Raw genomic sequence first — 27,715 nt, forward strand, 5'->3', positions numbered from 1 at the left:
ATTTTGTTTTTTGCTCTTATTGTTCTTCGGCTTTTAAACGTCAAGTTAATTCCTCTTATTGTGGGTTTTAGACTGAAACTCTATTTCAAAATTACACTTTTTCTTCATATTTGATTGCTTTGATGATTGTTTTTACTGACATTTCAACTGCTTTCAGTGAACACTACTTTCTGGAAATCATTGAGTAAAAAATTCACTTTTCAAGGAAAGAAAAAAAGGAAAAACTTAAATTTCCCTTGTTAAATCAAGAAACGAAGTGGAAAAAAAATCCACTTCACCTTCCTGAACATCTCGCAGTTGAGCTCATGAGATGACGCTACTTCACCTTTTATTTTGGCATTTGCCACTAGCATTTCAACTGCTTTCAGGAAAGCGTTTCAAATTCATTTTCATCAAAGTGAGTAAGTAAGAAAAAAAAACTGCTCAGTTGCAAAGGGGAAGTTCACGTTTATTCAACTGTCTCACATGACAGTAAATTAAACAATGTTTGGGGAGCTTTGATTGCCATCTTCGCAGCTCTTGGACACGTAAACGATAAATCGATTCCTTGTCTCGGCTCAGTGCCCCGGAGCAGTGAGCGGGGAGTAGTGAATGACAGGCTGAGCCCCGTGGAGCAGCTCTGGTCTGAATTAGAGACGGACGCAGCGCCGCCCTCTGCAGAGCGCAGCGGCTTCACTCAGGAAATTTAAACACCGAAGCGTCCACAACGCGGACGCACGCATCTTCTCCGCTCCAAGGTGACCGAATCGGCAGCCCGCTCAGGACACGCGCTCCTTCGCACCCTCTCAAGGTAAAGCACACAAAAAAAATAATTTAAGGCCTGCTTGTTTGTCGCTCGTGGCGCCGAAAGACGAGGCGCCGCCGCGTTTTCAGGAGGATTAACGCGAGCTTTCGGGGCGCCGCGGCACGCAGGGATGAGCGATGAATGAGGACCGCGAAGCCATGAAGTGTCCCCTGTCGGACTACATGTTATGATGCGTTCAGGAGCCTTTGGAGGGAAGTGGAAATTCCGATCCACGGTCCTGCGGTCGATTCCTAAAGGGGGGGCGAGTCGCATTAAATAACCCATGCATTTGTGGAAATGTTGGAGCTGCTTTGAGCGCCCGGTTTAGCCCGTGTAGGCCCAGGGCATTAATAAGACCGGCTTCATCCGGTCTCTGTCCTTACATCAGCAGAGCATCATATGATTAGGCTGCAGTGCTGAGGAATCACTCTGCTGTTGCATCACATTTCCAGCCCTAGCTTTATGTTGGGGGCGACTTTTTCAAGGCACCCACAAAAAAAAAATAATAAAAAAAAAATGTGTATCATGTTGAGTTTATTGTTAGCCCAAGGTGGTATGAGGATTTTTTTCTCCCTCTCTCACTCACACAAGGCTTGTCAGGAGCAGAGGATGTGTGTCAGCTGTAAAAAATAACTAAGTGCACATGCCACATCCTGTTGGGACCCCCCCAAAAAATGTGCTGCTCTGTCCATTTAACCTTAATAGCTGAACACTACGCAGGCTTGTTGTCGGCCGGTTGTAAATGAATCAGGAAAGAAGCCGCTAGTTTCTGTTTGACTCCGTGCCAACTAGATTGCTTTGGCAAAGCATAGCAACGCTTAAAAGCTGCTCTACGAAATGCTTATGTGACAGTGGCCTCTGTGGCCACAAGCAACAATTCCAGGATGTGTGAATGAATAAAAGACAGTGCTGAAAGTAGAGAAGTGATAAAGTCTGAGAATTGATCCAAAAAGTGTTTTAAAAACACTTTTTAAATGCTTTTTTCTGAGGTACCACGACCGGGATGACTGAAAACCTTCGCAGAGAATTTACTCTTTAAGGTCAGTTAATCTGCAGTAGCCTGTCTAAATTAGACAGGGATAACAAAATCTGTTCACCGACTTGAATCATGGTTTGAGGGATTTCAGTGAAAGTAGTAAAGCTTGGCCACGCGAGGACCTGATGCAGGCAACCTGCGCGGGTGCAGGACATCTCTGTTTGTGTGCTCGCCAGTCTGTCTCACTCCACGCAAACATTAGATGGCGCTGTGTCCTTTTTGCCAGTCGGCTTCATTTTTGTTTCTACTTCCCGCTTCACTTACAAAAATGGCGGCTGAGGCTTTCGCCGAAATTTCAAAGAAATTGCGGTGACTTGCATTATGTGACCACAAAGGCATCCACCTGTGAAGCCCCCTGTAGCGCTGTCAAATGTCAAACAAAACTTATGAGTAACTTATGAGTAAACTAACTAAGTCTAAAGACAGACTTGTGATTATTCGTTAGTCATCGTTAGCAAAGCTCTTCATTTGCACACAGGTAAGGATTATCAGAATTTGACCAACCCGGAGGCTGTGTAGATGCGTTTGGGTGCAGTCCTCTGACAGGACACATCGCCTCTGGGTGATGACACACGCACACACACACACACACACACACACACACACACACACACACACACACACACACACAAAACAGCACAAGATATTGACCTGGCTTCTAAATTCCCTATCCCCTTCCTGATAAAGTATCTGTGGAATGCACTGGAAAATCCTGATCCACAGATGCCCCTCCCTTAAACCCATAGGACCCAAAGCCCCCTCCCCGCTAACAACATTAACAACATTCTGTTACCAGACACCACAGGACACCCTCACAAGGCCCATGTCCATTATCTAATGAGTCACAGCTGCTTTGGAGGCACAAGGGAGGAAGGTGGTCATAATGTTATTCCTGATCGGTGTACATCAATTTGTTGACGCTGAGAACTAGGAGAAGCACATCTGCAAAGCTCTGTGTAGTACTAATTTAGTACCATGGTGGGACCTTTAGAGCTAATTAGCCGACAGGTTAGACAGTAAAGGGACCAGGAACTAACTACACGCCCAGTAGCATGGGTTCAAAACATTTACATTGCTTTGCATCCCAATGCACATAACGACTTCCTTGATGGGAGTTTGATGAGTAGACTGATACCGCTCCCATGTCCGCAAATATGAAGGTGCCACCGGCACCCGATGGAAACTTTGAAACAACTAGCCTGGCTCTCTGGGAAAGAAAGGCCACGTCTCAGTTTCATTAAAGCTCACCAACGAGCATGTTTTATCTCCTTTGTTTAATCTGTATACAAAGCGTTAAAGCAGCCAGGTGCAGCCATCTCCTGGAGCTGAGCTAGACGAATTCTGGCTGCAGATACCAGATAGTGAGAAGAGTGATGGAAGTTTTGAGTGACGTGAACATGGTTCAGCGTCCAATTTGACCTTTTAAACAACAACATTGTTGTCAGTAGGATTTAAACAGATTTTGTTTAAGATAGTATAGATTGATTTATACTATTAACACTTGTCTTGGGGATGTATTCAGAATATATATCCCATTGTATGACCTTCTAGTTGCTAATTGGTGAACCTACAGCTTTTGAGTTCCTGGACCTTGGTTTTAAATTGAGGTGATATGCGTTTTTCCTTGTTTGGTTCTGTGTCATTTCTCTCATCTTTTATGTTGTCCTGCATGTCGTTTCACTGTAGGTAGCTCAAACAATCTTTGGTTGACAATGCAGACATTGTTTGTTTTTCAGAAAAGCAGTGGCCTCCCTGAACATATGGGCAGATGGCATATCTGTACGTTGGCTAACTAAAATACTGGTCTCACTACCAGGGGGAGTTAACCTTTTGTGTCCAAATTAAATTGGTGTAAAGGTTGTATTTTATATAATGGCGCATATATACAGGGTTATGTGCCCTTCAGAATTCAGAATCCACATTTCTGAATAAAAATGACTCTGACGAATAAAATGGCCGACTGGATAAAAACGACTGAATGTCGTGTAAGTAGACAAGGAGAACCCAATCCAACAAATGAAACAGGAATACTGTTCTTGTGTATTAATTTATTCAAGAAAATGAATCACTGGTACATATCTGTGTGCAGTAAAAGCAAATGAACTCTCTTGGGCAGCAATAGGAGTAGATAAACATTTCCGGTAACTGCTGATCAGTCATCTACGGCAGCTTGGAGAAATTTTAGTCCTCAGCACTGAACTGTCTCAGGTTCTCTGAGATCCTGTTTTACTGTTTTCTGTGCGGACAGGATGTCCCAAAAGAGTCTCAAACCGATTCCATGAGTCACAGCCCCCATGGTTGGACATAAAAGACGGTTCTTTGCTGTGTGCCTCTGGCTGTATATTTGGTGTTGTCATACTGCAGAATGACCGTTAAGGTATTGCCTGAAGGATAAGAAAATAACCTCTAACGGACCAGCTCCTCTGTATTCTGTGTGTATGAGTACGTGTCCATGCACGTTGTTAAGATGTGAATCTGATCTTGTTGATGTGTAGTATGCAAATGACTACGCAAATGACTAATCACTATGTTTTGAGGTAATTTGACCTGTGTCACAATTGCATAACAAACCATTCATTCAATTTCACTCATTTAACTCTGTATATAAACTTCACAACCTTCAGCTTGGTCTGTAGTAACAAGGCTACAATCCTTTGACCTTCACAGCATGGTCAGAGGTGTGTAGCTAGACAAGGAGCCTGGGATTGGATGTTGAATGGAAAAGTGAAGTGGGCTACCCAGCATGCTATTGTGTCCACAAAGGTCTAGTCATGTGTGCTTCATGCATGCAATCCCAACAAACACGAACGGCACAGAGGCTGCAGCCTTGCGGTTTGAGAGAAATATTCTGCGTTGGCCTCTTGCCATCCAGTATTTGTGGTCACAGGCGTGTTGGTGTAGATTTAATGTGGACATTAAATGTTTCGTTTTAAACCGAGGCATTTCAGTGCAGAGGCTGACAACTGAATAGAAAAGGTATTGTAGCCTGGGAACACCCCCTGCCTGATGATCTTTTTAGTCAGAACGGAGCTTTGAGAGGCAACAACTGTTTCTGTGGCGTTTCTCCCGTTTGTTGGTGTTCAAGACCAAGGGCAAGTGTGTTTACCTGATTAACTGTTTTGAGATTAGATTGCGTTGATAACGAGATGAAAAATGTGCTCCGGTGAGCATTTAAGAAGTCCCTTATTGGGTTAATGATGAACTGTTCGTAAAACAAAGTGAGCGGTGTTACTCTGAGGTTACCTTAGAGCTAATCTTGCGTTGCCATAACTTAAAGTGTCATGAGACTTTGGTGGAGCGGGTGGGGGAGTGAGGGTCATGCTGGCAACCGCTCACTGTAGAGGTCAAGTTTCCTTTTGTGTTGTCCGACAGGGCTCTCAGCACCTGTTTATCTGAATGGCATTTAACTTAAAGCTGTGGAATATTTTTGCGGTCAGCAAGTTCTATCCTGTGGGGGTAGATCCTTTATTTGAAAAGCGGTATATAGGGTATATGTTTTATCTTGTGCAGGTTAAATAGGAATGTCTTCTTGCCTCCTAACTCTGATTTAGCTAACCTTGTGCTGCCCTTCATTACCATTCAAGTACTATGAGGCTTCACAAAAGCCCTCTTTAAAAATCCTTATTAGGTGACCACTGCACAACCTTTCCTATCAATGGAAGTGGAAAAAGGTAGCTCCGCTTAGCAAAGTCAATGGAAACTTTAATTAGTAGGGAGTATGGAACGGTGCAAATCTTCCTTGTCTGAATGGCAAGGTGAAGTCTAAAAAGTCTGTGAAACGTCTCACACAGTACCACCTCAGTAACTTATAATTAACCTTTAATCTAAGAAATAATAATACATTTGGTCGCATGTGTCTCCAAGTCTTACGCTGGTGAAGTTGCACTAATCAGCGCAACAGGAGATGTCTTAGCGGCTTATTGTTTTAGTTCGATGACAGTTTCAACTCTCCGGTTCAGTCTCTGGATTATAAGCTTTGTTTATTGATACTGGCAGCTAGCTTGGATAAAAACACAACACGCCACCTGCAGAGTATTAGATTGATTAGGCTGAAGTCAGCGGCTAACTAGAAGAAAGTTAAGCATTTAGCCTCTTAGACCTCGCATTAAAATCCAATCTGGGCAAACAGCATAAAAGACATGTGTGAAACCTCTAGGACACATTGAGATCACATATGAGTGGTCAAATCATCGTAAGTGGTTATTAGCAATGAGAGCCTTTTAAAATACTCTGTACTTGTAGCTGTTAAATAACTGAAAAACAAATCCATCTAAGCAAGAATTAACAAATGACAGTGTCTGATAAGAGTACACGAGTGTGATCCTGTCATTAAATAACATATAAGTTAATTATTGACATTCATGATGATGTATGAGAAACCGTGCGTGGTTAAGTTACACATGGAAACGTCCAGGGGTGGAGTTATAATCTGAGTTTTGTGCAGGTCTAACTACAGTCAGGGCGGAGATCAATAAATAATAACTTGACACGTGGGCCGTAGTCATGAGGCGTGCACATAAAACAGAGCTGTTCCCGGTTCGGGAGCAGCGGTACAGGTCCATGGGAGACAGCAGCGGTGCCGATATTTTTACAGGACCCCATGATATGAGGTTGGGGTTTATTTCGCGTATTGGAGACACGTGTTAATGCTAAGTCTGAACACCTGAAGCCTGGTCCTGAAGCTCGGCACTTGTGATCGAACTGCCAGGATGAGATCTTAATGCAAGCTCTGGACAGGGCCTTAAGAGCGCGTCCGATACATACTCTCAGAAGTCAGCAGAGTTTGTGGTCCAACTGAGTCTTTGAAACCCTCAAGGGAGTTTTTAGGTGTAGCACGTGTTGTTGTTGTTGTTGTGTTTTAAAACACGCATGGGAAGCGTCATACAAGCCGAAGCATGCTACGACGTTCAAATTCATGCCTCAGTTGTGATACAGATACTGATTTCCAGGAAATCTGATACTTAGAAATAGAAGCTTTCTTGGGTTACTGCTGCCACACCAAACATTTTGCCACATTACTCTAGTCTCTGCTTAGCTTAATTTCAACTCGTTTGAATGTTGTGCCAGCTGAAACCGCTAAGGTTTTGGCATATGTTAAATCCCAATATGAGCTGCGGGAACTTCATTCTAACTTAACATGCGGGAGTTGTCTTTGCCTCTAGCGTTACAGCATAATAGCCACACCCGCAGCTTGAGATCCTAGATTCACTGTTCCTTTTGCTTTTCTAAAGTTCACCTGAAATAAAACACCGGGGTCTCAGCATGGCCCTTGTTGTGAATTAAACCCGAGAATCTGTGCTGGCCCCTGTTATAAAGAAAATGCAGTCCTTCAGGCTTTCTGCCAAGGTACTAAGTGATGCCCTTGGAGGAAACACACACACACACACACACACACACACACACACACACACACACACACACACACACACACACACACACACACACACACACACACACACACACACACACACACACACACACACACACACACAGAGTAACCCATGTAACCCAGTCTTTTGGCAGTTGAATGATTTACTTATCAAACCCCTCCCGCCTCCTTTCTTGCTGTTCACTTCACTCGCACTCTCACTTAGGTGAAGGCAGACGGTCACCTCACCACAAGCGCATGTAGGGGACACTGGACCAAAACAAACTGTGTCCTCTGGTCATGTGCTTACCCTAACCCCAAGCAAAACACAAGGACAGGTGTCTGCATGATGTATGTGTTTATAACGATCAGCGTTACGCTCTAACCACAACCTGAAGCATGGAGTCCTTTTCCACGCATCACTTTGTGAGGTAGGCTATAAGAACTGCAAAAATTCTCAGTCTGAATACGTGCACCACAGCTGCTGCTTATACACGCTACTCTTGGTGATAAGAGGAGACTAAATCAGATTTTCTAACGACAGCTATCTGGCTGCTATTCATTATGTGACGCAGGCAGCTACTCAGGAGGACGACCGGTCCATAAGTGCTGTGGTGCTTACTGGTCTGTTCCTACGGGGAACAGTAACGTTGCATTATGATGACTAGATACTTCTGGTTGGAGATCTGGAACACGATCTGCTCAAACTTGTCTTTCAAGTGTCTCGTTTTCCGGCCCATTGTTGTCCCCACAATTTCGCTGACTTGGTCATCACCAGTGTTTTATAAACTGCCAGCCTTGAGAACCGCCGCTCAGTCACTCCTCAGTCAGCTGCTCTTGCAGTCACTTGAAGGACACAGCGGAGAGGTCACATGATGGGGCTTGGAACCAAGAAGAAAGTGTTGACATCGTTAGTCACTGGACAGTGACTTTGCTTTGTTTGACTTCTTATGTACTTAAATGGTTGGTCATAAACCTGATCCTCCCCCCGCCCCCCCCAGTCAGTAGCTGCTCATTCATGGTCAATCCATTTGGAGCTTCATACTCAAACCCATCAATTTAAGCTGCTTATGGGTTCTGAGGATCCTTCGTGCATTGTCGTCACGTTCAATCAATCAAGACGAGTATCTTCATGGAGTGCTGCTGTGGACAGCCTTTAATCTGATTAGCATGGATTAGACCCACTGTATGGAACTCTGAGGGGAAAAAAGACATAATCTCTAACTTTGATTAAAGGGGCAATACAAGGGATATATTTACAGAGAGGATTATGTTTCCATTTACTCGGCTCGTTTTAGCACAAATTAGAGATTGGGGTTAGTATTAAGCCATCCACCCAGTTAAAACCAGCTGTAATTACCAGTTCCACTGTTCAAGATGTTCAATAAAAGACCCAGGTAAAATTAGTTGCTCCCTTTTTGGATTATTTTAAAAATTATTATTGTATTTATTATTACACAGGATATGATGGTACAATCCCTTGTGCCAAGATCCGAGGACAAACGCATTTAGAAGCCCAGTCCAACTGAAAAACGGACCAGCAGGCTAGCAGTTAGCTTCCAGCTAGCAACCAACAAGAAGGCACCAGCTAACTAGCCTAGCCAACAGAAGTAGACCCATGTAATCCCGTCCCCCAGTAGAGTGTGAGTGGGAAACACCAGCATTTCAACCACCCCTGACAGTAGGGGGGCTTTCGGTAATAAGTGATATAAGTGATATGTGACTATATATCAACCAACACTCCCTTGTGCCAAGATTCGGGGCAAGACACATTTGGAAGTGGGGAAAAAAACAAAACAACCAGCGGGTTAGCCGTCAACTGCCATCTAGCAACCAACAAGAAGACACTAGCTAACTAGCTTAGCCAATCACAGTAGGCAGTATGTGGCACATCTTTGGGGTATTCAAGTGGACCCTCCCTTCACTGGTGTTTCTTTAAGTATAAAAGCCTAATTTCCAGTACAGTCCAACATTCAACAGTTAATGAGATATTTCTCTCACGTCTCAGTGGAGACCAAAACAGTGTTTACAATAGAATGAATGCCTGAATTACACACAGTATGTGAAAATAAATAAAAATAACATTCACATTCAACAGTTTTTAGGGGGCGATATTACGTCAATAATTTGCTGCCTCCAGTTAGCCAAAAAGTAATTTGTAAAAAAAAAAAAAAAATGCATTTGCGAATCATGAGACTGCTATATAACAATATACATATGTATTGGTGTCATGCCTCTTGCTTATTTGCAAGAATAAGTCACGCAAATTATTTTAATGTCTCCCTCCAGACTCCATAGAAAACAGCAGTTATTCCTTATTTACCGTCTTTATTTTTCTGTATTACCTCACTAATGCATTAGTTACCACAGAAGTCAGTCATCTCAGCAGTGGCTTCCTGTTTACAATTAGAGTGTAACACCGTATGTGTAAGCCTCCACGACACTGAAACCTGATCTAGCAAGAGCAGCGACACGGAAGGAGAGCGGCATCATTTATTGATGTGGATTTACATGAGTTGTTTACAAAAGCTGTAAAGATTGAAGCACGGCCTTCCTTTGTACAGTTTTGATGTTCTTAAATGAAGCCTGTGGCTGGAAGATAAAGGTCCAGTGCTGGTTCTTATAGATGTTAGGATGAGGTATTAGGCACCAAGATACTGTATAGTACAAGGTTTTTTATTGGTGGGGCCGTGTTGTAGACTAGGACATGAGGCCTGTCTAGTCAGTTGCTGGAGCAGATAAAAAAGAGGGCGGTTTGCATGGTTCAGTTGATAGCACCAGGAAATACTCCAGAGTTATCATCTGAGCCAGGCTATTTCCTGGTACTGGTAACCAACTACTGTCACAGTAGAGTGAAACTTGATTTGCACAACAGTGTGCAGTGTGTGTTAATACCTTTCATTGACCATGTATAAATTTACGTGCTTTTGCGTACTCTCTGCTTTCACCCCCATCATGGTGTGAATTCAAACTTGTCTATATTGAACTGTCAGCGGTAAAACTAAACAATGAGTTGATAAATTGATCAGTTAATCAGAAGAAAACAAATAAGCAATAGTTTTAGCAAAAGGTTATTTGACTTAATCGTTTTACTGGGAAAAAATATTTTGGGTTGTCCCAATTTTCCCAATGTGAGAATTTATGTTTTACTAAAATGTCTTTGGGCTTTGGTGAAAAATGTAATTTTTTTATATATTTATTAAGAATAATTATAAAAGTAACTTCTTAATTAAAAAAATAAATAAAAATAAAATAATATGCGAAAGTGCTTCAAAATTGCAGTGCCTCAAATGACCACTTGAGGCTCACTTCAAAAAGTGAGCCAACCTCCAAGTGTAAAATGACTATACTTTACAGAATAAATAAATAGTTTTTGTTAATTGGATTAAAGCTGGAAGAGCCAAAATGGCAATGGCTGTAGTCAACACGCTGAGCTTCAGAACCTCACTTCAGGAAACCTGCGGGTGATGTCACATAGGGTTCTTCTATCTTTATAGACAGGGTGCGGACCATTGTAAACCAAATGACAGCGGTCTGTTCATCATCCACACTGCAGAATTCCACCAACACAGATAAGACATTTTACAAGCAGTGGCAGTCTAAAGGAGAAGATGCATTTTGTAAATGTAGCTTCGTCCATGTATCGAAAAAAAAAAAAATCATCATAGTGTTGTAAATGAAAACTATTTGAAGGGATTTTCCAGTGATATATCACGAAACGCCAGGGACACCAGGCAGTAACATTTTCAAACAGACGTAGAAGCAAGACAGAGAAGACATTACTTTAGAATATATTCAATTGTTTTTCCAGCATGACAAACTGAATGAATGTGTTAACCAAGAGATGCTTTCAGGAACAAGGAGTTTGAAGCGCACAAACATATTTCCGATTCATTATGAGACCGTGGCGAAGTAATTCAGACCCTGGCAGGCGCCATAGTATTAACACATAATTTGATTTCTCAGTGCAAACATAGGCAAAATGTTGATTCTTCCACTGCTCATTTGTGTGAAGGGAAACTGACTACCACGATCTCAGTGCGCACCACGAGCTAATTATATGACTGTAAATGATTCCTGGCTGATTAGAAATGTGAAGCTAATGAGTTTAGACTGAGCTAAAGCGTAACAGCTGCCCTCCCTGCACGAATTTCCCCCATGAATAAATGTGCTAGTTTCTCCACATCATCACATTTTCCTTTCTTACACGTAATTGAGGTGTGTGTGCTCTGCAAACAACATCACCCGATTTCAAACTGCCACTATGTGACAGTCTCCGCCCTGTTTCCCAGGCCTGCCTGTGTGCAAGGGGGCGGGCACAAGGTGAACACTGGGCGGAGCCGCTCTGGTCCCTCAGGTAAAGTTGAGTTCATGCCCTTTGGAATGGATAATATCTTGTGTGTGAGCGCGTGTTTGCACACGCCTTCTGCAGGATACGGACCTCTGGTATGTCCTTCTCCAGAATGTGTGTCACTTTGCTGCTGCTAGTGCTTTGTTTGAACGACAGAAAGGACACAGATTTTGACCTTCTTTATAATCCCACAGCTGGATGTTTATATATCTATGTCGATATGAGCTGCAGCTGGTAATGTGATTCATCTATATATGTCTGTAATGATCTGTGACATTTTCCCATAAACAGCTTCTCCGGTTAATTTATTTCTAACCTGAAAGTCCCGAAGGACTTAAGAGAAAAGGAGAAACAGCATGACCAGATGCAACCAATCAATAATCAATCACAGGACAAAATGAACTCATACATTATGTAAGTTTTCCTCCTTCTTGGTTTTAACTTCCGCCCTGTCCTTTTTTCCCCCTGTCATTGCAGCAAAACGCTGAGGTGGACCAGTGATGCCACCCCCAGTCGCAAATCCTCCCGCTGTAAGCCCGCCAGACGGCGGGTGGGGATGGGCCGTGGTGTTTGGGTCGTTCATCTCCATCGGCTTCTCCTACGCCTTCCCCAAGGCCATCACAGTGTTCTTCAAAGACATCCAGATCATCTTTGAAGTTTCCTACAGCCAGATCGCATGGATCTCCTCCATCATGCTTGCAGTAATGTATGCTGCCGGTGAGTCGTTGTTGGCATTTATCGTATTTTGAAAGCAAAATTGAAAATCTTTTGAGTTATACTTTAGGAGGAGCTGTCTTGCCAAGAGTTTGAACTGTGGACCTGTATGATCTGGGTCCGGGGATCTCTGGTCTGTGAACGAACAAGACAAGAATCACAGATGCATTAAAATAGCTTGTCTGACACATTAACCGAAAAACTTTGATAGGCTGCAGGTTTGCTGTATGTGCATCATTTGCATCATTATTATTATTATTTTCCTTATTATTTCCTTAAACTTAAAGATAGACTTAAAGATTAACCTTTCTTAACTAAAGAAAATCTTTACAAACATTTATGTTTTCATAAAATCCAACTAAAATTTTCATGCAGCTTTTAACTGGCTGGCTTTTGGAATGAACACTTAGCCACTTTTTTGTTATTGTTGTTGCAATACCGCCACTCGCCACTGGGGGAATCATCGAATTGAGTTGTAGTGCTGTACACAACACTTGACATCCCATCCCTAGAAACATGAACAAAGGTGTGCAGTAAAAGTGAATTAAAATAAGAGTGTGCTGCTCTCCATCCAGCCAAGAATGGTCCATTCTCTTTGCTCTTCTGTATGTCATGTGATTGGACTTTACTCCAGCAAAGATAATTCAAGAACAAACTTCCTATAAAGCGCCCGTTTCCATGATTCAAATCAGAGCTGGTACAGAACGCTACCAAAAATAATATCTCTAAATGCTTGCAATTGGAGGTTCAAATCTCAAAAAGATGTGGGAATTATAAAGTCAGGTCCCAACAGTACAATAAAAGTGCAAATATACATCTGTCAAGTTTCACCCTTTCAAAAAAAAAAAAAAATGCAACTCTGAACATTTTGGAACATGCTTTCGAAACAGGTTTTTTGATGATTAGTCACAAGGTGTACCAATAGAACAGTATAGCTAATGTGAAACTCACAGTGGCAACATGTGGAAAACATTTGTTGACACTGACGATATCTTCTTCTTCTTAATTTCTATTGGTCAAGTAATACTATACTTATTTTATAGCTTGAGAGGAAGTTTGGGAGGAAACTGAAATAACAATATTTTAAGTAGATTAGTTTTAGAAGGAAATGGCGCTTCATGCAATCGATATCTTTGCCCTCGGGGTACAGCAGGCAGTGAGATGACTGAGATGGAAGGTGCTGGCGTCATCGTATCACGACCTGGATTTGAAACCACGCAGCGTCACAGGATGTAATACATGCTGGGCTTCCAGACAACAACAGTGTTCTGCCACACTAAGACAACACCAAATCACAACTCCTCTGATTGTTGGTCACAGACCTGCAGTCTTCATTTGGAGAAAAGAAGTGCCAATGGAAACACAGATTATTATTCAAAAAAAAACAGGGTTTGAGGATATATTATACTTTAAATAGAAAAGCACATTGAAGCAGAATTATTATATTTCCATATGCTAACGTCAGAGGTCAGACATTAATCGAATTCGTTCAGATGAATCTTTTCTCATAAGAAAAACTGACACAATGCACAGACACACAATACAGGCTGGCTGTTAATTCTTCTTCTGAATAAGGAACCTTTGAAAGGGTCATTCTTTCAGACATATTGCTCCGATCACCTGCTGCAGTTCCCGCCTTTGGCTTCAGCCCCGCAACCCTTCTGCTTGGTAGTGCCAACGGCTGCCATCTGTCCACGTTGTAATCCTCCTGTCACTCTACCTTGCGCCGGCGTGACCATCTGTACTGGTCATCAGCGGACCTGGAAAGCTAATTTCCTGTGTTGTGTGGTGCCGCCTCTGCCGAGAACAAAGAATTTATTAATCTTCCTTCACTAACAAAGAATAGGACTTTTCATTGTCATTTCAGAACACGGTGTAAGTAAAAGAGAATAAAATAAGGTACTACGGTACTTGTGCAGGTAGTAACGATAATTAGGAGGCATTATTGTAGCCATAGCTAAGGAGTAGCCGCATTAACTGTTAACTGGAAATATTTATTTTTTAAATTAGCAATTTGGCAAATTATCAAGGCGTAAACTGAAAATATTTCAAAACCGTTCATTACTACCTGAACCTTAGTCCATTAATTCCTCAGTTCTATCCGGTATATATTAATCTTGTAGACTTTGTAGATATCACAGGATTCCTTCATCTTCTCAGAACTGTACTACTGAAGATGCCTAGTTCGAACTAGCACAACATCCACCTGTTATGGGACATTTTTGACATTAGCTCCACAACAGACGTTTGAGCAAATGGTGTTTTTTAACAGTTAAAATTTGTAGCAGATTCAAGGTGCTCGCACTAGCCAAGCACTTTCAGGCACATTTTATAATATACTGGATCAACCACCATCACAATGCACCTATCAAGTAATTTGCCACCATTTGCCACCATTTTTTAGGTAACAGCTGGTCGCTGGTGGATGTCCTAAGCTCTGGTTGATATCGTATGTTGTATATTTTCCAACTGAAACTAGCAGATCATAAAAAGTATTGTTGGTGTGTGTGGAGCTATGCTAGCTTCAATAGTGACAATTTTTTTGCAGTTTTGCCCTGTACACATTTTGATCAAAGCTATTATGGATTGTCGAGAACTAGTCCTTGCTGACATCACTAATCTCTGTTTAAAAAGAAAATACTGACACAGCACCTGACAAGTCCTCTATTAACATGGTCAATTTGCTGGTCGAAAGCAAAGTTATGGACAGTGTTACCTTTCCGTTGATCCCATTGGTTGTCGACCCAATAGCGCAATCTCAAGATCGAGATTTAGCTTGGCACCCAGGCCCTTTGACATCTCCAAAAAAAAAAATTCTCCCGTCACTACTACAAATCCCTGTGTGTACACCCCTAAAGGCTGTTTATCTCAGTGCCACACATTGTAGATGAAAGACGAAAAAAGGCTCACAGATGTCAAGCAATGCAGCAGAGATACAGTATGTGTAACGTCTGATATGAAAGTCAAGCTTAGAACTGTCCTCCATACAAATGTCTTTATATAAATTCACCAGTGGTCAAGACCTGTCACATGAGTTGTCCATGAACAAATCAAATCTAACCCGAATGAAAACTGAAAAATAAGGAAAAATCAGGGACTGAAACAGCCACACACTCTTCTGAAAGCGACTAGAAACAATTGGGCTGATCAATAACACAGCCTGAAAATGACAAGCTTAAAGTCATTAGTGGAACACATTTGTCCAACAACTTTTACAGTTTTGCTAATTATTTTGTCTTTCGGCTAACCTCCCTGCGAGAGCCGCGCTTCTGTCGGTCGCCAACTGCTGCTTTAGCGTCACAGTCGCCGTGTGTCATTATCATGTGGCAACGGCGTCAATATGTGCAGTTACTAAGCGAGCGGCTCTTGTTTCTCATTCATTCATATTGATCGCACTCATCAGCTATTCATTAAACACCTGCTCTCTTGTTCTGCCTCTCACGCTGATGAAGCAATCAGTGTTTGAATGTTTAACACATTTCTAATTCCCCACCGCTGCTTCTGTGTGTGCGCTGATGTTTACACAGCTCTGTCATTACTGTGAAGCTGTCAGATAATGAGCCAACAGCCTCAGACGCCAACAAATAATAATCCAATCGATCTAAATGACTGATATGACCTTTTGCTTATTACCACTGCCTGGTGCTAACCTTGTATCTTCAACTGGGACAACCTCTTCAAGAACAAAGCACACCAAACAAGCTTGTTCTTAAGTATCTCCTGACAATCTGAGTCCACAGAGGATAATCTATCCTGATTGTGGTGGCTCTTTTTTTCTTTGTGCAGCAATCAGCAGGTCAAGTTTGTCAGTTTGTGCAGTAGTTTGATTTATAGCCATGTATCTGCTAATCCAAAAAACATTCCCATTAGCCTGTAATTGCTAATTAGCATGGTGTCGCGCTGTCATAAGAAACTAAGGATGCATCCAGAATTCCATTGCAACATGTTGTTCAGTGCACTAAGACAGAAGGCAAAAGTGGATTTTTTTCTGTATTTCCAAAATCAGTTGTACCCGCTGGCATACTACTCGTGCTAGTGCTACTTGTGCTACTACAGTTACCTGGCTGGCCATGGCCAAGAGCGAGGCTTAGCATGAGCCAGGCTTAGCTAATTCAGGGTGAACTGTGGTTAAGATTAGGGTTGACTTGGGTCACTGGTTCGAATCACCTTCCTATATCCATTGTTGGCTCTTGACCAAGGCACTTAAACTTAACTTCTCCCAGCTGCCTTTTTTGACAGCCTACCGCATCAAATGTGGTCACTATTCTCTGTGTGTAGAAAGAGATGAGTTAACTGCAGTGAACGAATTCTTATGTGTTGATAGATACTTGGCCAGCACAGCTGATTTACATATAGAGTACGCAATCATTGCACTATATGATGATAAAGAGCTGTTTATTTTTTGCAAAAATCTGTTTAGCGACATGTGTTGAGTATGAAGCATACATGGACGAAACGCTCCTTGTCGTCACCCATAGGTGTGGTGGTTTTGAAGCTCAGTGTGGTGGCTCCTGCAGCCGCCTTCTTGCGAGTGCCTGACTTCACCTTGCTCGCAGCTAATTCAAAAATAGTCAGAGAGGTTTAGAGGCAGGTGGTGACACCTAAGTGAATAGCTAGCAATCTGTACGCGTATCCACATGTCACTTAGAGAAAGTTAGCCATTTTAACAGGAAGGTCTAAGAAGACCTCATTGGCTCAGATTTTCCTGCCCTGGATGCTGCTGCTTGATAGCGCATAGTTGTGAGCTTGCACAAAAACATTGAAACATTAGGTAACCTTTGTCATTAGCATGCTCGTGTGAACACTGCTACTGCTAACAGTGCAGTCTCACACATTGTCGCTTCTATTAGGCTTCCTATCATTATCATTTTCCTCTATATAATATAGGCCAAATGAAGACATGGATAGATTCATCAATATTAAATCTAATCTGTGTGTGCAGACCAACTTCTCTGTTATTTCCCTAATGGACCACATCCATTAGGCATGAATTAGCACAGCAGTTTTCTGCTTTCTTCTGAAACTGTGTGAAATAAACACTAATTCAACACAGCTGCATGATTATATTTTAGATTAGGATTTTGCATGGTAAACCTGACACAAGTAATAGATTTTCTTTCCATCACTATTAATCCTCATGAACAAAGCTGTAATGTTGTGCAGAGCTAAAAAGGCTGGTGGAACACAAAGTTACCTGCGCAAAGTTACCTGCCTTATTTAGAGATGTTACTAAATTGGCAAATAACATTGCAAAGCACGAAGGAATTATCCGTCGTAAAATAAAAGCAGAGTCTGGCTTGTTTCAGCTCGACATTGCAATCCTTTCTCGCATTACAACAGGCAGCTGTGAAGCAGCCTCCCTCATCCCTTTACACGAGCAAGTGTCGCAATGTGATGATGCGTTTAAGCTGCATATTGTGTGTCTGTGTTGGATCAGTGTCGCTAATCCAGAAAGACACAGAGAAGGTTGACCTTGGCTTTGGACACATGGCTGCTTTCGCTGTCAATCATGAAGTTAGGCAGAAGATGGGAGAGTCAGTTTTATCTAGAAGGAACATAAAGTGTTGTTCATTTATTTGTACTCCCTTGTGACATTGTACCTCCCTAAAAACAGCTTGTTAACAGAAATTTAATTGGTGTATCCACTTCAACAGCATGCTATGATTTACTGGGTTTGATGTATGTGACAGTTATAGGTCCAGTTAAAGTTGTTGTGAGGCCTGCATTATCCAAAAACCCATGCCCATATTTGTCTTATCCAACAGAACGTTGATATTGCGGAGAAGTATGAACTTGTTTACTGTTTTCAGGGCCTCAGTGCACCATGGTGATGGTTGGCTGTTAGCCAGTGCCGTTTCTGCTATTGAACAAGCACACAAAAAAGGAAATGAGACGAGAGAAGTTATGAAAGTAAGCTAACAAAAAAGGTCAAGTGGGCACACAGAAAAAGGCTTGTCTTTTTTTGATGTTAGCATTTCAGAAGGACGAGACGTTCGGTTGCAAAGAGCAATCAGCAGACCAACTGATGAGCATGACTCAGTAGAGGCAAGCTCAATTCGGCCATTTGTAGTTCTGCGAAGCTTCCCAGCTAGGCTCTTATAGTTTTCTCTTTTGGATGCCACCCTCTGGCATGGAGACTTATTTACTGCCAAGCAGGTGCAGAATGCATGTGCTATCTGCTAGCTGACCGTAGTCTTAGCCATGTGTTCAAGTGCAACCTTTGATCTGGACACCGGTGATGTGAGGCCTTCATTGCTGCTAATTCTGTGACGTCAGTTTGGTTTGTCTGGGCCTGTAGAGATAAGGTGGTGGTTTATGTCTTATATCTTGATCAACGTGAACTCAGTTGCAGGGAAAGGCACACTCCTTTGTCACAAGCCTGCTTCTCTAAGCTTAATATCTCAATATTAAGATGTAGTCCATTGCAGCTTTCTGTTATACGCTTCTAAACTTTATCAATGTTAGCCTGAAAATGTAGATCAACTTGTGTCTGATAAATACACTGCGTTCAGACTGGTTCACCCTTAGTTATTTAATTGAAAATATCATTGGGCATGCGGACACGGTCACTTCAGAAAATCGTGTCCTCTGACTGCAGAACAGCTTTTAAAAGTTGTTTGCCTCCATTTCTGTCGACTTTATGCCTTTTGAAGCGTGATGGATAGTCGGCGTCCTCACACCATGAACTGCACCATCCTCAATGTAGCTGATATTAAAGGCTGGTGGAAAAAATGGTTAGACACATTTCTATATGTGTCATTCCCCTTTGGGATCTAGGTGGTTATATTTAGTTTGGGGTTTTGTCCACCGTGTAATGAAGTCCACGCTGCGTCTGGACAGGAGATGATAAGCCTTTTTTAAAGGGAAGTAATGTGCAGGCTCAGGGGCTTCCTCATCTCAGCCGATTTGGGTCCCGCGGAGCCCCCGAGAATACTGATCACTGCCGCGGATGCAAATGAGGGGGAACCTTCCTCAAGGTCAAAAAAAGATTCATGTGGAGCAAATGAAGTGAGATGACTCCTCGCCAGTTGTGGCTTTTTCAGCTGCGCTGAGCCTGGCAGAAATATGATACATCTTCTGGGTGGTAATGAGAGCATTATTTAAAAAAACCAACAACATTTCATTACTTTTCTCTGCCCTTCTTTGATTTTACAGCTCTTTCTATTTAAAATTCAGCAAAAGGTTAGGAGACAGTGCAATGGAGAATAAGTACTTAAAGGGGCCTCATTACAAACAGGATATTAATTAAGTAAGAGAGACAATATGAATGTTCTCACAAAACTGAAGTGGAAAGTGTGAGGAGCTTAATTTTGTACTACAAATTCAGTGAAGTGGGGTCATTAAACTGAAAATCTTTGAATTCCAGGAGTAAAATTCATATTATTTAAGAACACTAACATTTTTGCTTTGCCTATTTGAGAGATAAAATTCATTTTGTTAGAAAACTCTGCAACAAAGTCGCCAATACGAAAGGAATTTGCCTCATTAGTCTGATCTGATTTTTTTTTTCTTCTGGTTTTGATGCAGATGACACAACATTTTAATCACCACCAATGTTTGTAGTTAGCATATTAGTATATTAAAGCTGCACTAGCAAAATTGGGCACATATTAAATGGCATTATAACCACAGGAAGTTGAAACAGAACCATATCCACTGTATTCTACACATTATGTACAATAGAAAATTACGCCCATGTGCATACTTGTCTTTTCTATTTTTCTATTAACAGTTTCACTTAAACTGGTTAGACACAAGATGATGAGAATACCATGCTAAAAAGAGAAACAGCTCAGTTGCTGCTATTAATAGCAGCTGCATCACTAACGAGATTAAATCATTATGCGCTCACTTTCAGGGATCCTGACAGCCGCATACATGCTACATGTGTGATTTGATTTTCTGTGTTTCAATTTGCTGCAGGTCCCATCAGCAGCATACTGGTGAACACGTACGGCTGCAGGCCCATCGTCATGATGGGGGGCTGCTTGTGCGCCGTAGGGATGATCTTGGCTTCCTTCTGCACCAGTGTGGTGCAGCTTTATATCTGCATAGGAGTTATCGGTGGTAAGTCCCTCTAAATCCACTTAAATCCATTTTGAGTTAATTTACTTAGTCGTTGCTTCTAAGTACCAGGTTAAAAATAAAGCTGGTTCAGTAGGACGAATGTAACTACTTTAATTATTCAATCGATTATTATTTAATTATTCAATACTTCCATCATGGAAGTACATGCTGTGCTAGCCTGCTAGTATTACATTGTGGGGCCACTTGACCAAAATTATTGGGTCCCCTAACCCGTAAAGAGTTTTCCAGTCAGTCAACTTTGTAACATAAAACTGTTCATTTTTACTCATTAAAAGATCACATTGGAAGATGAAAGTAGTAGGAATTGCATAAAGTAGCCCATCCTTGCTGGAAAACCTGTGCTCTCCAATATTCATAGTGTTTTAACAAAATTCATTATTTACCTTTGGAGTGTATAGCCATGCTAGCAGCGTAACATATTTCCTCCCTTACAGGACTTGGCCTAGCCTTCAACCTACAGCCAGCGTTGACTATGATAGGCAGATACTTCTTTAAGAAGCGTCCTATTGCTAATGGACTCGCCATGGCTGGCAGTCCAGTCTTCCTCAGCACCCTGGCTCCTCTCAACCAGTACCTCTTCAATAAATTTGGCTGGAGAGGCAGCTTTCTCATCCTGGGTGGGCTGCTGCTGAACTGCTGCGTGGCCGGTTCCCTCATGAGGCCACTGGGACCGCCGCCTGGCAAGGTGAAGAAGGATGAAGAGCTGACCATCATTGCCGCCACCACCACAAAAGAGAAGCGCACTCTCTGGCAAATAGTCAACAAGTACCTGGACTTGACGCTCTTTAAGCATCGTGGCTTTCTCATTTACCTGTCAGGGAATGTCATCATGTTTCTGGGGTTCTTCGCACCAATTGTCTTCCTTGCTGCATATGCCAAAGACATGGGCGTGGATGAATACTCTGCTGCCTTCCTGCTGTCAATCCTTGCTTTTGTTGACATGTTTGCCAGGCCCTCCATGGGGCTACTGGCCAACTCACGCTGGGTCCGTCCCAAAATCCAGTACTTCTTCAGTTTTGCTGTGCTGTACAATGGGGTGTGTCACATTCTCTGCCCACTGGTTGAAAGCTATACCGGCTTGGTGGTCTATGCAATTTTCTTTGGCTTTGCCTTTGGCATGGTCAGCTCAGTACTGTTTGAAACATTGATGGACCTAGTTGGACCACAGAGGTTCTCCAGTGCTGTGGGACTCACTACCATTGTGGAGTGCTGCCCAGTTCTCATCGGACCACCATTAGCAGGTACAGTCTGTCTATTCGTAGGCATGTTTCCTTCACTTTCGCATGCTTGTTACAGCTTTAAGGGTTGATGTGTATTTAGCATGTCTGGCTTTTAGTTTCAGCTTGTGTTAACTTGACTTGAGAGGCTCAGTTGTGACTTTGTGGAGTTGGGAAACTACTTACAAACTGAACATGACATGAAGTTGCCACAGTTTTAGATTAATGTCAGTAAGTTTTAGAATTTGCGGAAGTGTCTTAACATTTGTAAACTTTTCGCTGTCTTGCAGGGAAACTTGTTGATGTCACCAAAAATTACAAGTACATGTACTTCTGCTGTGGAGCTGTTGTGATCCTGGCCAGCATTTGGCTGTTCATCGGAAACTTTATTAACTACAGACTCTTGGAGCGCGAGCGCAAGCAAGAAGAGAAGTACAAACGGACTGAGACGGAAGATCCAGACCGAGTTCAGGATCAAAAGGAGGTTGATGGTGAAGCCCAGGCATCAGATGAACTGGTCAACAAAGGTGAGAAAAATGAGGAGCCGATGCAGCGGGAAACCAACATCTAGGTTGATCTACTCTGCCAATACCTCATCGTCTTCACCACTGCAAACATGCAAAACCCTCAACTACGATCAAACAGAGTCCAAAGCCAAGAGGTTCCTCTCGGTGTTCTACCAGGCTCTATTGGGGGTCCTCTGTACTTTAACGACTGCCAAAGCATCAATTGTGTTGTAGGAGGCTTTGAGGCTTGATATCTGTTTGTCCAAGAACAAGCTGTGAGTGTAACAGAAATAATAACTGGAGAGTAAAGTGTAACATATTGTATGCATGTGAAGAGGCTAAATACCAGGAAATGCTCGTGCAAAACACACTAGTACTAACTGTATTTTCTTTTTTGCCACATTCAACTCATATCGGATACACCATGAAGGCTGAAACTGGTGAATTGACACCTTCACGACAGACATCCAGTGGCACGCACTATGGTTCTATCTTGCAGAACTGTGTCAACTGAGAGCAAACATAGCAGCAAATCCCCACATTGGCAGATTATTAGAAAATTACTTCAGTTTACCACCAGACAACCAGCCCTGCTTTAGAAAGGCAGTATCTACTATAGGTTATGGCATTCTATTCTTCCTACTGTGTCTTCCGATAAGACCTGAATGCAAAATCAGTGTGCTGCCACTGTTCCAACTGCACCAGCAAACTGGATCGACATGTTCACGATAACATCAGCCTTCTTCACAACATACTATGTATACAGTTAAAGGTTAAGCTAATGGGGGGAGGCAGTGAAAGGATTTCATGGTGGTTAGAAAGACATTTCCAGATCACTGGTTCAACTGCCAGTATCTATTGTTGGTGAACAGCACTGATCCCTAAGTGGATGTTCACCCCACAGGTAACCTGGTTTATTTGTTGTAGCTTCTGATTACACAAACTGTGCAGCTAAGGCATTAGCATATACAGTTGACCAGGAAAAGCAATTCAAGTAACTCTTATTGGGCATACCGATGGATATGTCCTTAAAAAATGATCTTGCGAAGACTTTGAAAGCTGTTGTGTTTCATATGGCTATTGGGTGCCCTAACATTCCCACTTCCATAACTAAAGAACAGATGTGTTCTCAGCTAGTGACACTGGCGCCGATGTAATATGCGGCCCGCCTGAGCACTGTAATACTGTGCAGTAAAACCTGCACAAATGTCCCACTTTAATAGTTTTGATGAAGTCATAAAATGCTGCATTAAATGTCTTGGGTTCCATATTCTCATACTCTCATCTACAGCATGCTGCTCTTAAAATAGTAGTGGCCACACTTCATCCCAAACATCTTTATGAAATTGCTGCAATGAATGAAGTGAATTTAATTACAGTTGAATGTAATTTCCTCTTTGGGCCTTAATATGGTATTAATGACCAAAAACATCTGCATAATAGTGGTTATCTATAGATGGAGCCCATGAGCAATAGACTCTTTGATATTATAAAGCCAATATATAGGGAATGGTATTTCCAGTGGCCAGTGACGGTCCATTCTGTGATACATTGCCTTAAATGTACTGCAGTGTAATGAGTGCAGGGGAGTTGTACAGCAAATACTTGATAGTATTATATGAAGCTGATAAACCTATGTGTAAAATGTGACCTGTTTTATTTGCTGTGATTACCTTTTTTGTTTTTCAATCAGTGTAATCTGGTCCATTTGTCTCCTCACATGTCTGTACTGGAATGTCAAAGCTTTAAGTAACTGTGTTGTGTAAAATGTACCTTCCCCATGAACTAATTCACTAACAGAAGCCACAACAGTATGTTAAATCATCTGAAGGAATGCCATTGACACAACTAATTAATGAATGCTAACCAAGTCTTCGTGTCTAGTGTGCACCCTAGTATGCTGGATGGCTGCATCGAGCAACTGTCTGTCGCTGTAAATGTCAATACTCTTCAATATTCTATCCATTCCACGTGTTAGTATTTGTAAATGTCACCCTGCTGTTCTATTGATCAGTTTGGAGCTGAAATCCGTCCAAACGGCGTCCTGTCTCAGATGTCCTAACAAAGCCAAATGCATTTTAATAACAAACGGAATTGAATTTTTCAAAGCAATCATGAACAAAGAAAAAAAAAAATACACACACACACACACACACATTACTGTCTCTTTTTCTCCCTGCTTTGAATAGTTAAATGCGTATTCATGAAAATAGATGTCCAGCTGCGTGGCAGTGGCTCAGCCTGCATCTCATCTTCACCCGGCACCGCTGTGAAATCCACTGTGGTGCGGTTTACGGGGAAATCAGATAAATTAGCTGCTGCTTTGTTTGGCCGCATAAATCCTGCAGGATGTCGGGTGTCGGAGGAAGATCAGCGAGAGCAACTGCCATGCTGTTTATTTACTAGATTTGCACACTACATAGCTCTTTGGTTTATCTGAGCATTTCTTTCTTTCTTTTTTTTTATTTTATTTGGTGGTGGTGTTGGGGATCTAGACTGGGTGTCACTTATATTTCCACTTTGGGATGAGTGCGTCTTGAATGTTAAGGTTATCACTTATTAGAAAATTTTGGTTCACCAGCATTTCATGCCGATATTACATGGTATTTTTCTATTGCCACGTCTGCATCGTTCTGTATAACTTCAGTTGATGACCAACTTTGAAACCTTGTGAATGTCACTTTATCCTGCTTGCACTCAGCACGTGGAAAGAGGGACTCCTGTCATTCACTACACTGAAACAGACTGCTGTACAATCATTTTCTACCAAATAACACTGCCCCCTACTGGTTTCAAACCACCTAGACCAAAAGGTAAAGCAAGTTAAAGGTAAACTTTCCCACAAACCTGAAGGATAGCAGAATTCCATCACATTTTTCTTGATATCACAAATAATAATGGCATGTTGAGCACAACTAACAGCTCCCTCAAAGGCCTTGAAGGAGGAATTTGAGCTGTCAGGGCCATTAACGGGAAAAACTTTTACTGACTTCAAAATCTGAGAAAGATTTAAAAAAAAAAAGAAAAAAAAAAGGATAAAATCTGTCATGACACATGCTTGACATTTCATGGTATTCTCCGAAACCATGAACTCACGACATTTAATGTATTTTGGCTTATAAAGTTTATCCTAAAAAAAAGGGGAAATGAGTTATAATTGAATCCAAATGTAGGAATTTGATTGAATGACATGCACCACTAGCCTTATCCGTTTTATTGCGTAGCATCTAATTTATTCATGTGTGTATTAAAAAAAAAAAAGTTTGCTTAACACCAAATGAAGTGTAGAGATTAAATTAATATTAAATGCCATCCTGTATTATTTAAAAAAAAATAAAAATCAATGATTATAGTACTTTCATTTATTTTCCCACATAGTGGATAAATGTGCAGATTGGAAGACATCTGGATAACTTTTGTTTTTTGGGGTCAACGTGGACAGCCCCTGAAATGACAGTTGGATGACGGTTTCAACAAAGAGGCAGAAATACAATTGTTCGAACACAGAGGGAGAAGCCAAAGCTTTTCTAGAATTTGAGGGAAACTTTTCTTTCCTTTAAATGATCTGTTTTCACTAAATTATGCATTGGGCCTGGAGGTGCTAGAATAAAACGGAATATTTTCTTTTGTATCAGAATTTAGGGACACCGATAAATTTGCGGATTCACGTTTCTCCATATTCAAATTTGAATTCTGTTTGGATCATTTCTGCCTCCATGAGGTGTTTATTATTATTGTTATTTTTTTTATTTTTTATTTTTTTCCAATCTGCAGAATGAAATCTTCCAACGTGCATATCAAAACCAATACAAAACGAAGACGAGCGTGTGTTGGTGTTGATCGTATACAAGGTGGTTTGCTACTGGGAGGCTGAAGGATTGTAACATTTCTGGCTGTTTAAGCTAACTGTGCCTTATTGTGCTACACTGACTATTATGACCACAACACTTAGGGTTAATTTCCGTCCTGGCTTGTCCCGAATGTACGTTTACAAATCACTTCAGTCTTTTGTCTCTCTTTTTTTTTTTTCTCTGTAATTATGCAACTTGTGCCGCTACACATAAAAAAAAAAGTCACTTCCATCTTTAAATCACATACAAACAAATAAGCTGTTCAGCCCTGAGTCTAATCTCAGTATTTATCACTTGTTCAGTCTGGCAAGTTTTATGATGTGTTGTGTTTATGGGGTTTTGAACACATAGTTTGTGTATGCGTGTATGTTTTTGGATCTCTCGTACTATATAGTTTGTCTCAGCAGTGAACTCAGTCCACGATGTCCTTCCAGTAGCAGACATACTGTGTGCTTTCTCATCAGGGTAACTGTACTGTATGGCATTAAATCCTTTTCCTCAGATTGTGTCAGTCTTTCCACTACCTCTGCGACCACAGTGTCAGAGTTAGGAAAAGAACCACACGGGTATAGACAAAACAAATGATGTTTTTGTAACTCTGATATAAAGGCGTCACCTATCACACTGTAGCTAAATAAAGTATATATCCAAATAAACCATTGGGCCTCGACTGATTCATTGTTTAAGTCTGTGAGTTTAATGTGAGTTCAAAGCTACAATACAGAGGGTTTGTTTTATTTTTGTTAAAACTGAATGTTCCCTGTTGTTGTTTTTTCTTTTGACGGGCAAAATGTCCAAATTAAACAATTTAATATACTGTATGTAGTTGCTGTTATTAAGATTAAGAGTCGAGTGAACCAGCTGAAGCCTCACATGAAATAAGAATCAGAAAAATCTATAAAAAAATAACATAAGTAGTAGAGCAAAAATAATGACGGCCTTTTCACATTTCGTACCATATTTGATAAACTGGGCATTTATGGCAATTTACTGACCACGATTTTTCTTTATTTTAGAACAGAAAAAGACTGTCTGTTGTATCTGGAACATTTCAAACATTTCTTTTGGTTTGTTTGTTTGGTTTGACTTTTTATTTTGCCTTTTGAAAACTTTTTGTATCGTACCTCAAGGAAAAATATATTGAAGTTTATGCGTAGGTAAAAATATATTAAGTAAGTGAGGTCCGTGGAGGTACTGCAGGAGGGATGAACATATTTTAGTAAAGGGATAAGGGATAGCTTAATATTGAACGCACTATAATAATGATAAAAATGTATATTTATGAATAGTACTAGGCCGAGTTTAATATATATAACACACATATATTAAGTAGGGGGTCCCTACTTAATCTCTCCATCAGTTTGGGGTTATTGGCCTGAAAAAAGCTGAACAAGGCTAATATTGAATAAAATAATTCATAATTTAAGCTACATTTTAAACAGACATCAGTTTAATTCAATTCCAAAAGCTGACAAAAAAACCCAAAACAAAACAAACAAACAAAAAAACATGATACAAAACATTCAAGACGATTTTAGGATAACTCTGTGTATGAACATAAACTATGTTTCCAATGCATCCTTTTCAAAATTAGCAAACTGGAAAATTGTTTCGTTTAGAGCAGCCATCTTGGAGATGGCTGCCAAAAGCCCGCCATTGACTGCAGAGCATGGATAAATCCACCAGGAGGCAGGCAGATGACGAGTGTCAAATTGTATACAACAGGCTTTTCAGGCAGGTATTTATTATGTGTGCAAAGGTCTCAGAAACCCGGGTATGATGCATTTGACATGATTAAAT

At 41.3% G+C, this 27,715-nt stretch overlaps 1 protein-coding gene across 2 annotated transcripts; it reads left to right on the plus strand.

Moving 5' to 3' along the window:
* Positions 1–445: 445 nt before the first annotated feature.
* On the plus strand, positions 446–26,732 carry LOC125000256 (monocarboxylate transporter 2-like). 2 transcript variants are annotated; one of them, XM_047575671.1, is made up of 5 exons: positions 446–790; positions 12,017–12,256; positions 20,177–20,320; positions 20,776–21,582; positions 21,849–26,732. In XM_047575671.1, exons 2-5 carry the CDS (start codon positions 12,040–12,042, stop codon positions 22,127–22,129), a joined length of 1,449 nt encoding a protein of 482 aa, XP_047431627.1. In that variant the 5' UTR covers positions 446–790; positions 12,017–12,039; the 3' UTR covers positions 22,130–26,732. The 2 variants fall into 2 exon arrangements, with proteins under 2 accessions (XP_047431627.1, XP_047431628.1); XM_047575672.1 differs by lacking the exon at positions 446–790 and adding an exon at positions 11,585–11,634.
* The last annotated feature ends 983 nt before the right edge of the window (positions 26,733–27,715 follow it).

This window comes from Mugil cephalus, chromosome 22 (assembly GCF_022458985.1).
Source record: "Mugil cephalus isolate CIBA_MC_2020 chromosome 22, CIBA_Mcephalus_1.1, whole genome shotgun sequence".
Taxonomy (NCBI): Eukaryota; Metazoa; Chordata; class Actinopteri; order Mugiliformes; family Mugilidae; genus Mugil; species Mugil cephalus.